Source organism: Argopecten irradians, chromosome 15 (assembly GCF_041381155.1).
Source record: "Argopecten irradians isolate NY chromosome 15, Ai_NY, whole genome shotgun sequence".
Lineage (NCBI taxonomy): Eukaryota > Metazoa > Mollusca > Bivalvia > Pectinida > Pectinidae > Argopecten > Argopecten irradians.
The window spans coordinates 11401736-11416350 of record NC_091148.1 but is presented as its reverse complement, the minus strand read 5'-3'; the positions used below and the strand labels follow the sequence as shown (position 1 = coordinate 11416350).

The window sequence follows — 14615 nt, the reverse complement described above, 5'->3', positions numbered from 1 at the left end:
AAGACGAGAATCAAAGTCGCTAATTAGCGTGTATCACTTTCGTCTTTTCGTGTTTGACTTTTCGTCTTTTCGTCTTTTCGCGGCGAAAAGACGAAATTTAAAGTTGTTAAATTTCGTCTTTTCGCCGCGAAAAGACGAAAAGACGAAAATTAAGGTTTCTTAATTCTCGTCTTTTCGCCCCGAAAAGACGAAAAGACGAAAAGACGAAATGGCACAAATCAGCCACCGTAGATTACAGATACAACGGCGCTAAATTTAGAGCCATATAGTCAAATGCTGTTATGATGTTTTATGAACATCAGAGGACTAAATTTTCTCTCATCTGTGGTCTAAAGCTTTTAATTTTGCTATGAAATATTCCAGGGGTGCGATACCACGACAGTGATAGTAACGTAATGACTATCGAGGACATAGCAACAGTGATTGTAACCCCTGGAATATCGAGGATATTCCTGCATGCATCTTCGATAAATATTTAAATTTACATTATCTTAACTTAATGGCCATAGTTATAAATATTTCAATATACAGTAAAAAGAGTTAAACAGCAGTCAATGGCTATCTAAGTCTTCTCCTTTAAGTTACAACCAGTGGCAAGAAATACATTAGTAGATAAAAGTACACATTAATACAAACATTCAAACAAGCAAAAAAGAGGAAGCAACTATTAATTAATTCCTTAATGTCAAAATCTAATTGATGTATTTTTTTTTCATATTGTAATCCATTACAGGTACATAAATTGGATTATTAAACAAAAAGTAATATTAAAGTAATTTTTGCTACCAATGCAGGTAAACTATTAGTTATAATTATGGCTTATGTAAAATTATGTATTATATACAGTACATTAAAGGTTTTGTGGCACAAACACCTTTTTTTATAGATTTTCTGATAGTTTGACTCTATTAATATTGGCTGACACGTGTTTCACAGTACTCCGCAAAGCTGTTTATCTACTTTAAGGGCAGTAAGGGTAAATTGCTGCGGCTAAGAAAACTTTAATGAGCCAGCCGGTCACGTGATACCAACGCGTCAGCCGTTTCCAATATTACGTTGAAACATGTGTCGTATGTATAATTACTTGAATAAATATTTTCATTTTCGTTAAGAATGTCACATATTACGTGAGGAATACTTAAAACAAGTCAAGTGTTTACTAATCAGGTTCAATTTAAGGAATCCCTTAACTTAAAATTCTCCTTAGGAAAGCATTACAGATTTTAAGGAAAATTCTTTATCTTAAAATTTTTCCTTTAACTTTTGCAATGCTTTTTCTTTGGGGATTTTGATGTTAAGGGATTCCTTAAAGTTAAGGCATAAGCTAAGGCATCTTCGTGAAACTTGACTAGAATATGCATACGAAGGCATAACGGGAACTTTTATATGAAACAGATCTTTTATATTTTCAACAAAATCCCAGATGACTTTCTGGCGACCATTCTGGTCTACACGAGTTACTTCCGAGTTACTGACGGAATGAATCCAAGGGAAGTAACTGTAAAATCAGAACGCCTTTCGACCATCTTGTTAAATGGTCGGTCTTGAATGCTGTATAGTATCCATAACTTGTTCCCAAAAATGAGTCTTCATATGAAATATGAGACTGATCTCTTCATCACTCACTGATACGGTATACCGCAGTGATATATAATTACAAACAAACCACAGGCAATTAGACGCATTAACATAACATTGTGTCCAATTTGAATGTTTTAGTCAATTTAGCCTCATTTCACTAAACTTACAACATTAGAAAATAATAAATGTTTTACCAGAATGTATTTATATGTTCAATTTAATTTCGTATAAAAATGATTCCGTCCATAGACATAACGTAATGTGTCTCTCCCACAATATTTTTGCACTTTTGCATACCTGTTCGAAAGATTGGAAGCCTGCCATCTTTACAGATATGAATATAATATAAAAAGTTTCATTTGAATTCATAAAATAAGCTATTCGGCTAGTGTCAGACTAAAGCTACTCGTGTACATTGTATGTAAATGTATACGGTCAGTTATCTGTTCACATGTTGGTCATATCATAATCCCTGATTAGTCTTGTATAACACGGAATGGATACAGCTAGTGTCAGACTAAAGCTACTCGTGTACATTGTATGTAAATGTATACGGTCAGTTATCTGTTCACATGTTGGTCATATCATAATCCCTGATTAGTCTTGTATAACACGGAATGGATACATTGTGTGGGCTGTTGCGGTAGAAGATATCAGGTATTAGATATCATGGCCAAATACTAATGTGTAAACCCACCTGCTCTCTAGATCCTGTTACATGTACTAACTATTATAAATAGAGCTGACCAGTGATATACTACGGAGACAGCTAGACAGGGCTAGAGAGAGAGGGAGCTATCCTGGAGCACACACCTTGTGTGTGGTCCCATTTTGGCCTCCCGATATAATGTACAATGTATATTGCATGCATATTGTAATATGCACCAAGAAAATAAAACGTCGACACAATATTCGTCTCCATCATTATTGAACCACAACACCATACCGGCCAATTACAGTAACAACGCCAGCATCACCAGAAACAACCCGGACATCTATATACCAACAAGTTTCAAAAATCATTTTATTATAATGAGCCCATTTCTTTGTAACACCAGACTCCGTGTTGTGTTCCGCTTTCATTTTATCAAACGCAACTTCTTTCACGATGCGTTCCAACAAAGTTTTGGTGCATTTGATATCCAGAAACCTAGTAAGCTTCTCAATTTCGACGTAAGTGTCCTAACAAAAAAAGAAGATACCAAATACAGTTCTTGGCGCCCAGCATAAGATGAATTTTAAAGGTAGGTTTCGCCCAACCAAATAAATATTTTTTTGTACAAGAGATCCCAGCGCTCACCAAAGAATGATCTAGATTTGACAATGGAAAAAGGGATCTTTTCTCTGCTTTTCAAACCTTTAGTACATATTACTACATATGAAATTTTAGAAAGATCCTTTCAGTACTTTCCGAGATACATAAAAAAACTTCTATTATGTCAGCCATTTTGTTGACCGATCGATCCGAAAATTCAATAGGCACAACTAACGTCCTTGGGGAACCTACATATAAAATTTGAAACAGATCGCTTGGGTACTTTCTGAGAAATAGCGGTAACAAACTTCAATTATCAAAATCCAAGATGGTGGCATGTCGATCATCTTGTTGACTGTTTGGTCCCAAAATGCAAAATGCACAAGACCCCTAGAGAAAGCTGCACATGAAATTTGAGACAGATCCCTTCAGTTCATTCCAAGAAATAGTGGTAATACACTTCAATTATCAAAATCCAAGACGGTGGCCTGTCGGCCATCTTGTTGACCGATCAGTCCCAAAATATGCATAACTAGAGACCTAAGGCAACCTGCACATAAAATTTGAGAACGATCCCTTCAGTAATTTCTGAGAAATAGCGGTAACAAACTTCAAAAACTTCAAACTGGAAGTCGACCTGGCTTTTCCACTCTCCTTGACCAGCCTGAAGGAGAACTTTCTCTCGTCACTGGCCTGGACGGTTTTACCTTCTTGTGTGTTGGAGGCAGCTGATCTTCAACTTCTTCTAAGAATTGACAACCAGTAACAGTTTATTAAAGATGCTGGCAAATACAAATGTAGTATTTTTCACTTTCAAAAACAGCAGCAGACAATTAAGTAATTTTCTTCAGTTACAAAAGTTACCTACTTTACACCAATAACACCATTGGAAAGTTTGAGCTTCTAATTATACTTCAAGTTAAAAATTAAAGAAAAAATAATGAATTGCATCCGTGCCACTATGTCCTATATGGAATTAAGTACTGATTGCGCATGCACCAAAGGCAAAATCAATTATTTATACTTTTTTTTTTAATAAGACATATATATACACGATTAAACACCAATTATAGTTCAAATGATTAATATCATTTATGCTCTGTCGGCGGTGGAGCATCTTAACATATACACAGGTCCCTTTAATGATGACCATACTTCATTCAACCGGAAACATGGTCAAGTCATAAAACAAATGAAGCTGTCCAATATTGAAGCTCATTATTTTATATACTTATTTCCTATGTGATTTATGCTTGCAGGAGATCTGCAAAATATATAAAATATCTCCTTAAGTAACAAACATTATTCTATAAAATATCTCCTTAAGTAACAAACATTATTCTATAAAATATCTCCTTAAGTAACAAACATTATTTATGTATATAAATATGAGGACGAATGATTGATTGTTGACTTTAAAGAAAAGACTTATCTGAATGACCTGAAGATTGCTGCCAGTCAACAGTTGACGTATCTATTTCTCTAGATTGTCCTGTCAAAAGATGGTTTACCGTTAGATTTACATAAATTAAAATTTTACTTATGACGTACCTTGTAGAGATCGTAAGAGATCGGAATCCCTAGAGTATGGAGGATATTCATAGTTACATTAGGCATAAATTATCTAAATTGGAAAAAAATATTGAATTCAGTAAATTTCAAATAAGCAATTATGCAACTATAATATATATGTAGTAATTAAAGGAACCAATATAGATTGAACTTATCATATGGTAATTGATATCCCAATCTAACAGTACTACAAAAATTTAATTTGCTACGGACAAAACAATAGTACATAAGATTAACTGACATTAAACTAATAGTTATTCACGGTGCAAATTTAAAACAACAAAAGACTGTAGGTACATGCATATTTACCATTTGTTGTTTTTTTTTCTCTCCAAAATAATGGAAGTAGAACATAGCCTCCATCGCATGGCAAGCAGACAACCTTTCTTTCAATTTCTTCAGAATCAATTAAACGCCTTTGATGCTGAGTGGATCTTTTCATAAATGCAATGTTAATCAATTTAGAATCACATGGTGTGTAAAGAAATTCTCCAAATTGCGCTGACGAATAGCATCACAAATAAGGTTCCCGTCAGCTCTTTTTTCCTTAACAAATGAAAAATCTTCATTCTTCAGCAGAAGTCAACCATTTCTCCTATTTGTTGAAATACTGTGTGAGGTGGGTTTGAGGTTTTGTTTTGGGTATGAGATCCTCTAATCCAACCTGCCCTACAGGAATTTTAGAATTTCGTACCAGGCGTTTTACAATTTGAAGGTGATTTTCAAACTGAAAAGCCAAAATTTCCTTCAGTGAACACTGAAAATATTCTACATCATTACACAGTTGTTTTAAATTACGGACATTGTAAACAAGAAAGTGATCCGAGTAAAAATGATTGCTTCTGTCCAAAAATCGTGTCAACAGTTGTCGTGCATAGTTCAAGTAATGTTGTTTTCCCTGCAATGGCTTTTAGCAGAATGGAAACTCCAATGGTCAGGCACGTTATTGAGTAGAATTTTCTTCAAAACAACCGGACCAGCGTACAGAAGAAATTGTTGACACTCGGTTTCTTTCCATCTCTCCTGTTCCAAGAGTGTCCTGGGTTGTCGCTCAAACTCTGAAGGTAGTTTTCCCGAAAATGATAAGAGTTGTGTTGAAATTTCACTGATTTGTCTGTAGGACAATTTACAATCGTAGCTTTGTCTTTGCTTTAGGAAAGTTAAAAATATTTTTACAACTTCAAGCCAAACCGAATGCATGGAGTCCAAAATGAATCTATTCACACAACGTTCAATCCAACAGTTTGTACATGTTGGTGTTCTGTATGGATAACTGTTTCTAGCAAGTTCTTCAGTTCTAAGAGCACAATCTGGACTGGATCGATCATCGGTGACCAGGTAGCTCTGATCAGTCGGTAGAGCACTCGGCTAGTGTTCGAAGGGTTCCGGGTTCGAATCCCGGTCTAGCGGCTACATTTTCTCCTCTCCTGTTACAAAATATACATCGTAATTCTATTGTTTCCCCACGTGCATTTGATAGTGCATCGCTCACAGGCATAATATCCTGTATGATTTTTTATGCGCTTCAATAATGCTCTAGCAGGTGCGTCACACACAAAATACTTTACACTGACACGAATTAAACAGTTATTATAGAAAATTCAGGTAAAGATGCTCCACCGCCGACAAGTGGTATTTTTTAACTATCTAAAACAGGATCAGACGATTTAGTATTTTTCTTCAGTTACAAAAGTTACTTACATGTATTTTATACCATAACCACCATTGAAAAGTTTGAGATTCTCATTTTATTTTAAGTTAAAAATATAAAAAAAAAAAATTATAATTACATCCCGAAAAAAAATCCGTGGCACTATATCCTATATGGAATGAAGTACTGATTGCCCATGCACCAAAGGCAAAAGAAATATTTTTTTCGTTATTTTTTGTGTTATTTAGACATATGTACATGATTAAACACTAGTTATTGTTCAAATGATGAACATCAATTACATACATATATGCTCTGTCGGCGGTGGAGCATCTTTAAAAATTAAGTAAAAGACCATTCATTAACAGAATTTGGCTTTGATTCACCGAAGAATATATGGCTACCAGAAATGGTCTGCTTTCTTTGAAGCTATTTAGGATGACTGCGAGAAACATTATAAGACGACCCGCGTTATGAAAATTGACATCTTTTATTATTATTATTATTTTCAAAAAATGATGATGAGTGTTAAGTTAATAACTTTTGCGACTCTACAAAATGATCGATCACGTTTTAAATTCCCTTTTCAAAAAATAAAAGCAGTTTCGGTAATATACATAGTCGGCCTGTAATGCACGCTACTCATAAAAATCTCATCAAGCTAACAAGTCTTTTCTGGGTCCCTATCATATACATTGTATATGTATTCCATGATCAGCTTAATAGTATAAACTTACCACACTTATTAGATCTATACATTATTTACTGCCGCATTTGAAACTATCTGAGGAAATCTAGAACATTCATGAAAACTCTAATTATGAAGATGACGTTTTATTTTTATATTTGCATCGTCAGGAAAAATTCGCATGATGAAACTTGCTGCAAGACATTGCTGCGTAGTAATATACTAATTTCAGAAAGAAAGAAATATTCATATAAAAATATAATTATAGTTTTTGTGGTTTTCTTTTCTCTACACATTTTTGAAAATTCATAAAATATTACGATTTCATCGGAAAGTAAACATTTAACTTGAATAAAGTATGCGAACTATGTATCGTATGTCGCGTAGGTAGTTCTGGTTAAGGTGTTGTTAGGCTACCGGAAGTGTATTTTGTTGCTACCTGGTTGTGCAAGAAAAATATATTTAAGTGCCCTCACGTGTACACTGTAAGCACGGATTAGATTTACTGACACCAAGAACGCATCTCTGCAATTTATTCAAGACACCTAGTGTTCACGCTAGGCCACTGCAGAACAGTTCTACATCGCTTCAAAATTGCTGAAAAAGCTTTGAAAACATTGTAAATATTGTTAAAATAATTTTGGATAGTGCACCTGTTACGCCTACTTGTTTATGAGTTTACGCTACTATTGTCAGTAAATTATTTTTCTTAAACGGACAAGACAATCTGATTCATTGAACTGGGTCTTTTTAATCGGTGTTTAATTTTATTTGAATATACCTTTAAAATAAATTCGTAAAATGAGGGGCCGTGGCGGAAGAGGTAGGGGACGCGGTGGACGTGGCCGAGCCGTGGGTAGAGGATCGCGGCGAGGAGTGAGTAGGCCTAGTGCCTCTGGGTCGTCAACAGACGGAGCATCGTCCGAGAATAAGGTAGAGGTTAAAGAACTGAGTGTTGATACAGACCTACAAGCATTCTTTGTGGGAAATGCATCTGTTGCACAGCATTATGTTGCCCAGAACCAGAATACTGAGAGGTACGCAGCAGGGATGGCAGTGCTACAGAAGAATGGTGTTGAGATAGCACAGAGTAAGTGGGTCTCCTAATTAAGAAAAATGATTATTAGTTCAAAAATAAACTTATCCTCGATAAAGTCTTCAAACAAAACATTAAATAACCTTTGTTTCAGGGATTAAGTTTCATGTAATAAAGGGTAAAATCAAAGATACAATGTACCATGCAGTTAAGCCTTGTTATTATAGAGGTTTCAAGATACCTTAACGACATAAAGTATGATTGATGTTCGATTATTGCCACCTTCTGGCAGTTGTGACATTACAAAAACACGTCAAAATGTGGTGTCACAATCACTGAAAAATGAGACTGATCAATGATAAGTTGTATTATACCCACACGTTGTAACACTTACAAAGATTTAAAATTTAAATTTTTCAGATGCAAGAATTCGATCACTGGCTGCTGCATGGGCAAGGAACGATTTTACCCTGTCGGACGCATTCCTGCAGGATCGGGACAATTTCGGACTTGTTGAAGTGTTGAAGGCTCTACAATTGTTAGATTCAGGGAGACAAGTACGGGTTAAAGAAAAACATTTACGTAGACTTCAACTCTCAACCACCAAGGTGTTACCGAAAACATTAGGAAAGATTAAATCTGATATTGACAACCTGAATGTGATGAAGTCACCAGTAAGTTCAATATTTGAATTTTGTATATGTGTGTGCACAGTTTGTTTGAGGAATAAATTGTTTTAGCAAAATATTTTAATCTAAAACACCATTAAAATTGATATAATGTAGAGACAATAATTATTTTTAATGCAGCAAAATGTCATGTTTTTCGGCAAAACTATAAAGAAATAAAATTGCAAATAATTTGTCTGTAAATTATCTACATTACAAAGAAATTATCTACTTCCAAAACTGGAGTTTTTAGTGGGCCAGGGAAAGTAACTCACTATAGAATGACATTATACGATGAACTGAACTAGAAATAATCATTACATTACTTTTTGTTAATTTTTTTGCGTTTTCATATATACAAAACATATTCGTGGAATTTCAATTTTTTGGTTCACTAGTTCCTATAATTGAACTATATTCATAGGTATGTAAATGAATTTATGAATATTTTGCTAGGGTTTAGAATATGCAGTTTTCAGTGAAAATGCAAATAAAATGAAGATAAGCTAACTGAGAAATTTACCCACCAAATAGTATTTTGCATACATAAGCTTCTGGATTACCAGTAATCACCAAAAAATGGAAAGGACAAAAATACATGATTGCCATTAATTTCAGTATGGGACGGCGAGTGGGGCTGTTTGTAAACACATTCGTAGATGGGTGCGGACTTTCACTAAGGAGGAGCTGGAATTTTATTCACTATATTTCCCCAAGCAGCCTTGGCAGAAATTAGCAGATCTTTGTCATTTCCATCCAGAAAAGGTATGTGTGATAGCTAGGAAGAAGATTGTATAAAGAATACTCTTTAAATTTTGCTATTTAAACTATTCTGTCTTTGCATATTACAGAGTTAGCTCCCTTGCCGGGAGATATCGATTGTCATTTTGCCATTATTTTGTGAGCACAATTCTCATTGTTTTCTCCAAAAAGTATCACATTACGCTCGCAAACACATGAGGTCACAATCAATACCTACTTACAAGGGCAGATAACCCTTTGATATGCCAATACAGAATATTACACATCTGAATCAAAAAGTGAATTTGTTACTGTGTATCTCGGCTAATTAAAGTAAATGTCTATTATATCATACAGATTTTCACTAAATGTCTAAATCCGCAAATTTTAATCTTTGCTAATTAACTTAAATTCTATTGAAAATATAAAAATTGCGAAATATTTCCTGTGAAGGAAAAATATATTAATGTAATGCTACTTTATGTATTATATACCGCTTTCAAAATTTGCTTAAGTGATCATAAAGACCCCTAAAAATTCATGATAAGTTCTCCCAGTCTATGAAATGGAAGAGTTCAAATGTGTTTTCAGGGGTGAATGAATTAAGTTTTTCCTTACTTGTACTGTTACAGGATTTCCCAGCTCTGCCTTGGTTTCTGCCCTATTGTTACGGGAAAGACGCGCCAGACGACACCATGACCTACAGGTGTCAGCACCTGTCAGCTGACACCATAAACGACCTACTGAAGGAGTATCCTATTCCATATAGCTTGGCCAAACAGCACAAGGACAAACTTACTCCGGAGTCCAAGGCTCGAATCGCATCATACGAACCTAAACTGGACACTATTCTTTGGTAAGTCCTAACACAATAATAATAATATGATTTTATTCCTGAAAGTTTTAATGGTTTTATTAGTTTAACAACTTAGTAACAGCCAGCGTCATTTTAAAATGCGCCAGGTATGATGATGGAGGAAACAAGTCAGAGTACCCGGAGAAAAACAACTGACTAGCAGTGACATGTAATACCAGACAACTGCCTCAAATGGCGTTCACATTTGCAGCCCAGAGGTGTTTGTGATTGTAACGTCATACTTCTTAGAGAAAACAATACGAGTTTCGCTCACGAAATAATGAAGTCGCAATGGATACCTAACCGCAAGGGAGGTTACTCTGTAATACGCAAAGACGGAAAAGAACGAAATTTTGTAAAACTGAAGAAAGTTGTCAGACATGTGATCTTGCTTTTTTCCCCTTACGATAGGTACTATGAAGATATAGGGCATGGCTGCGAGGAAGTCGATAAGATCATCAAGGATCGTATGAATACTGGCGCTGAATGTAAACTCCAGTTAGGAAAAATGATGGACAGATTACTGATGCTAAAGATGTATAGAGAAAACATTCCAAACACAACATATTATGGACAGAAAATTGAACGCAAGTTAGACGAGAGTAAAGCTCCATTCATCGGACAGCTCGTTGAATTCGGAAATAAAAGACTTAAGGAAATTAGGTATGTTTAATATATCATGATTAAGATTTTCTCTCTCATTTTCTGTTCATTTATACATTCTTAAATATAAATTTGTAATTACTCGCATCCTTGATACTCCAAGGGTTACTATCACTTGTTAAATCCAGATAATCCACCCCTGAACTATCTCATCTATCTCATGGTTTAACTGAAGGTAGTTCAGGAGGAACAAACTGACCAATCACAGGCCTGCCGATCAGCAGATAATTTGGTTCTTAGAATCTGATGTAAATGAAAAGAATTGAATAATAGTGCACTGTGGTTTATTTTGAAGTTGGGTGTCGCTCTCCTTGTAGACTGGAAAGGAAGTCTCAACATGCATGTGATTGGTATAAATGCTATAGATGCAAAAAATACACTGGAGAATTTACTTGATATACAGAGCATTATCTGATGATATGATATGATTTATTTTTGTTAAGTTTGTCTCTGGAGGCCCCTATCGTTGTCAGTGGCGACGCCTCGGGTTCCATGGAGATTGCCATCAGGACAAGTGTCATCATCTCGGGTATCCTGACAGCTATCTGTTCTGCGAAGCTCATCTTCTTCAATAACAACTTCCGCTACCCGGATTCCCTACCCACCAATATTGAAGAGGTAAAAGCATTAAATAAATAATTAGGCTGGATTTGATCTTTATCACTTGTAGGATGGTGATGGTGATGAGCTTATTGGAAAGGATACGATAGGCTAGATTTCTAGGCTGTAGATGTTAAAGCTATATAGAGACAATATATATATCTTGAGTCGAAAAGCATATTATATCTATTGCTTAGTTAACAATGCCTTCGTGGCTACTTAATAACTCAATTTCCATTTCAAAACAAATATGTGAAGATTTACATTTGTGGTGTAAAATTTGTTTAATTAAGTCACTATAAATAGCATCGATTATGAACATCAAGGTCAATGCAAGGTCAAAGTTCCTATTTAAATTCTGAATCTTATGGTATTTGATAAGCGATGTGAAACCTGTCTATACAGACCATACAAGAGGAAATATTGATATAGCCAAGTGGTCGTTATACACAGGTCATATGGTGTTGAAAAAGACCGTTTAGGACCCTAAGAAAGTGGTCTTCATACAGAGATGGTTTTTATACAGAGGTGATCTTTATACAGAGGTGGTCTCTATATACAGAGATGGTCTATATATAGAGGTGGTCTGTATATAAAGGTTGTCTTTATACAGAGGTGGTCTTTATACAGAATAGATCTTTATACATAGAGGTGGTCTTTATATAGAGGTTGTCTTTATACAGAGGTGGTCTCTATATACAGAGGTGGTCTTTATATAAAGGTTGTCTTTATACAGAGGTGGTCGCTAAGACAGGTTTTACATTATTTCTACAGGTCTTAGAACTGGCCCTTGAAACCAAAGCTGGAGGAGGGACAAGTCCTGCAGCAAGTCTATGGCCATATTATGAAAAGAAGGAGGTTATCAAAACATTCATTATGGTGACAGATGAGGAAGAAAACAGTGGATTTAAAGGCCACAGGTACTATTGTGTTGCTATTTCGAATTTGCATATTACAGAATTATCTGCCCTTGCGGGTAGGTATTGATTGTTACATCATATGTTTGCAAGCGTAATGTCATATGTTTCGGAGAAAACGATGTGAATTGCGCTCACAAAATAATGACGTAACCATCAATACCTACCCGCAAGGGAGCTAACTCTGTAATATGCAAAGACGGAATAGACTGGCAGACTCTCAGCTTAATGATGTGATTCAGTTGACTGGCAATCAGATCCTATTTAAAGATTTTGATATTAAGAATTCCTCGACCAAATCTAATACTGGTTTAGATTTTCCTAATTTCCTCGGCCAACATCTGATACTGGATTGTCTCCCCTTGTCAGACCCTATTTTCATACATGTATTTTGATATTCCCAGTGAGAATTCCTTGTTTAAAACTTGGATTGATCACTAGAAATTCAGTAGAATTTCTCAGCATTTCTCAGCCAAAATTTAATTCTTGATTATATTCCCTTGTTTGAAACTTAAATTGGTCACCGGAATTTCAAATATTAAATATCACCGCATTGTTTGAGTGTCAGGTTCACACATTTCTACACGTCTTATTTGATCTGTAGATGATTTTTTTTTTTTGTATTGGTTCATTATTTTAAGAGTGCTAATCATCCATAGAATACACAAAATGGAATTTCATTTGAAAATAAGAGGATTTTTTAGTAATATTAAAAGTGATTAAAAGTAACACTTTCGAATAGATTTCTTTTTTGTTCTATGAAGAAGCAGACAATGATAATAACTACATAATTTATTATCTTGCAGATTCGCCGAACTATACAAGAAATACTGCGATGAGGTATACCCAATGCGTCTAGTGTTCGTGTCCTTTCTTTATAACCAGCACGATGAGGGACAAATGGTGCGAGAGTTGAAATCCATGGGGTACAACCCGCTACAGGTGAAATTCCACCGAAGCCAGCCAGATCTGACAAAGCTGGACAAACTATTTGGAACCCTGTCCGCGGAATCGTTCACTTTTGAAGAGGAGGTGGAAGCTATGCAATCAAAAATCAGAGACCAAGGCTTGGCAAACGCTTTTCAGAAAAAAGACCTTTCACAGTCGGCTGACAAACAATGATTATGTTGTAAATTATCTCTGATTGAATGTATGTTTGTATTAATTCATTCACCCCTGAAGACATAGTTGGACTCTTCTACTTTAAGGTGTAGGACAGTCCATTATAACATTTCAGGGGTGAATTGATTAACGTCTAATGATATCAAAATTCTGAATTGGTTACTATATACTGTAAACCAACTTTCTTTTGCATGCAATTTACTTTGGCGAATTTCGCAATCCTAATGATTTCATGAAAGTTTATCTCCCCAAATTAATAATTAAGAAATATATGTTAAATGTAAATAATTAAATATATTTTATTAGCTTATTCAGTGAAATTTATTTTCCCCTTACCTGTTTTGAAACTGAAATCACAAAATTTAATAGCCGCGAAAGAAATATATATTATTTGTACATAGAAAACATTTAGAACACCTTGGACATATTAATTCATTCACCCATGTTCATTTAATCTTAAAATAATTATTCACATTTCCAGTTAATTGTAGAAGGTCATCTGAATGTTATAGCAAAAGTAATACATTTCAGTTATTGAATTAGTTATGTGCAATCTGTATGATAAGTGATGAAACAATGCAAAGGTTGATAGGATATTAGGATATAATAAATGGTAGCTTTGATCTTTTATTCGTAGAGTTAATAAATCAGCCTAGAATTTTAATATTCATTTTAATTTAGGATAAGTAGCACCAAACAAATTATTTTTAAACCTTCTGTATTATTGTTAAAGATGCTCAGCTCCACCGCCGACAGAGCATAAATAATACCCATCATTTGAACAATAATTGGTGTTTAATCATGTATATTATATGTCTAATTAAGACAAAAAAAATTCATAAAATAATTTAATTTGCTTTCGGTGCATGCGCACATCAGTACTGCATTCCATATAGGACATAGTGCCATGGGATTTTTTTAGGGATGCAATTTAATTATTCTCAATACTTTTATCTTGAAGTAAAACTAAAAGCTCAAACTTTTCAATGGCGTAATGGAGTGAAGTAAGTAACTTTTGTAACAAGAAAAAAATACTAAATCATCTGCTCCTGTTTTTGATAGTGAAAAAATACTATTTACCATTTTGTCAGCAGTGGAGCATCTTTAACTTTATCAAAAACACTGTAATTGTTAATTTTTCTTAAATTTCAGAAGCATAAAATTTCGAGATTTATTATTTGGATTTTATTCGCGGCACGTTTATATTTGTGAATTATTTGAATTTGTAGCCTTTAAAAGCATCATTCATATGCTAGGTTGCAATA

General features: G+C 34.6%; 1 protein-coding gene across 1 annotated transcript; it reads left to right on the top strand.

Annotated features, from left to right (window-relative positions):
* The first annotated feature begins 7172 nt into the window (after positions 1-7172).
* Positions 7173-14353, top strand: LOC138309102 (uncharacterized). Its single transcript, XM_069250243.1, has 8 exons — positions 7173-7837; positions 8204-8457; positions 9070-9216; positions 9825-10048; positions 10460-10711; positions 11155-11329; positions 12086-12231; positions 13035-14353. Exons 1-8 carry the CDS (start codon positions 7549-7551, stop codon positions 13348-13350), a joined length of 1803 nt encoding a protein of 600 aa, XP_069106344.1. The 5' UTR covers positions 7173-7548; the 3' UTR covers positions 13351-14353.
* Positions 14354-14615: the final 262 nt, after the last annotated feature.

Excerpts from the sequence above, each read along its gene's own strand:
- LOC138309102 (XM_069250243.1), top strand. The coding sequence starts at position 7,549 with ATGAGGGGCCGTGGCGGAAGAGGTAGGGGACGCGGTGGACGTGGCCGA. Across the intron at positions 8,458-9,069 it reads TGAATGTGATGAAGTCACCA|TATGGGACGGCGAGTGGGGC; the intron begins GTAAGTTCAATA and ends CATTAATTTCAG. Across the intron at positions 10,049-10,459 it reads AAACTGGACACTATTCTTTG|GTACTATGAAGATATAGGGC; the intron begins GTAAGTCCTAAC and ends CCCTTACGATAG.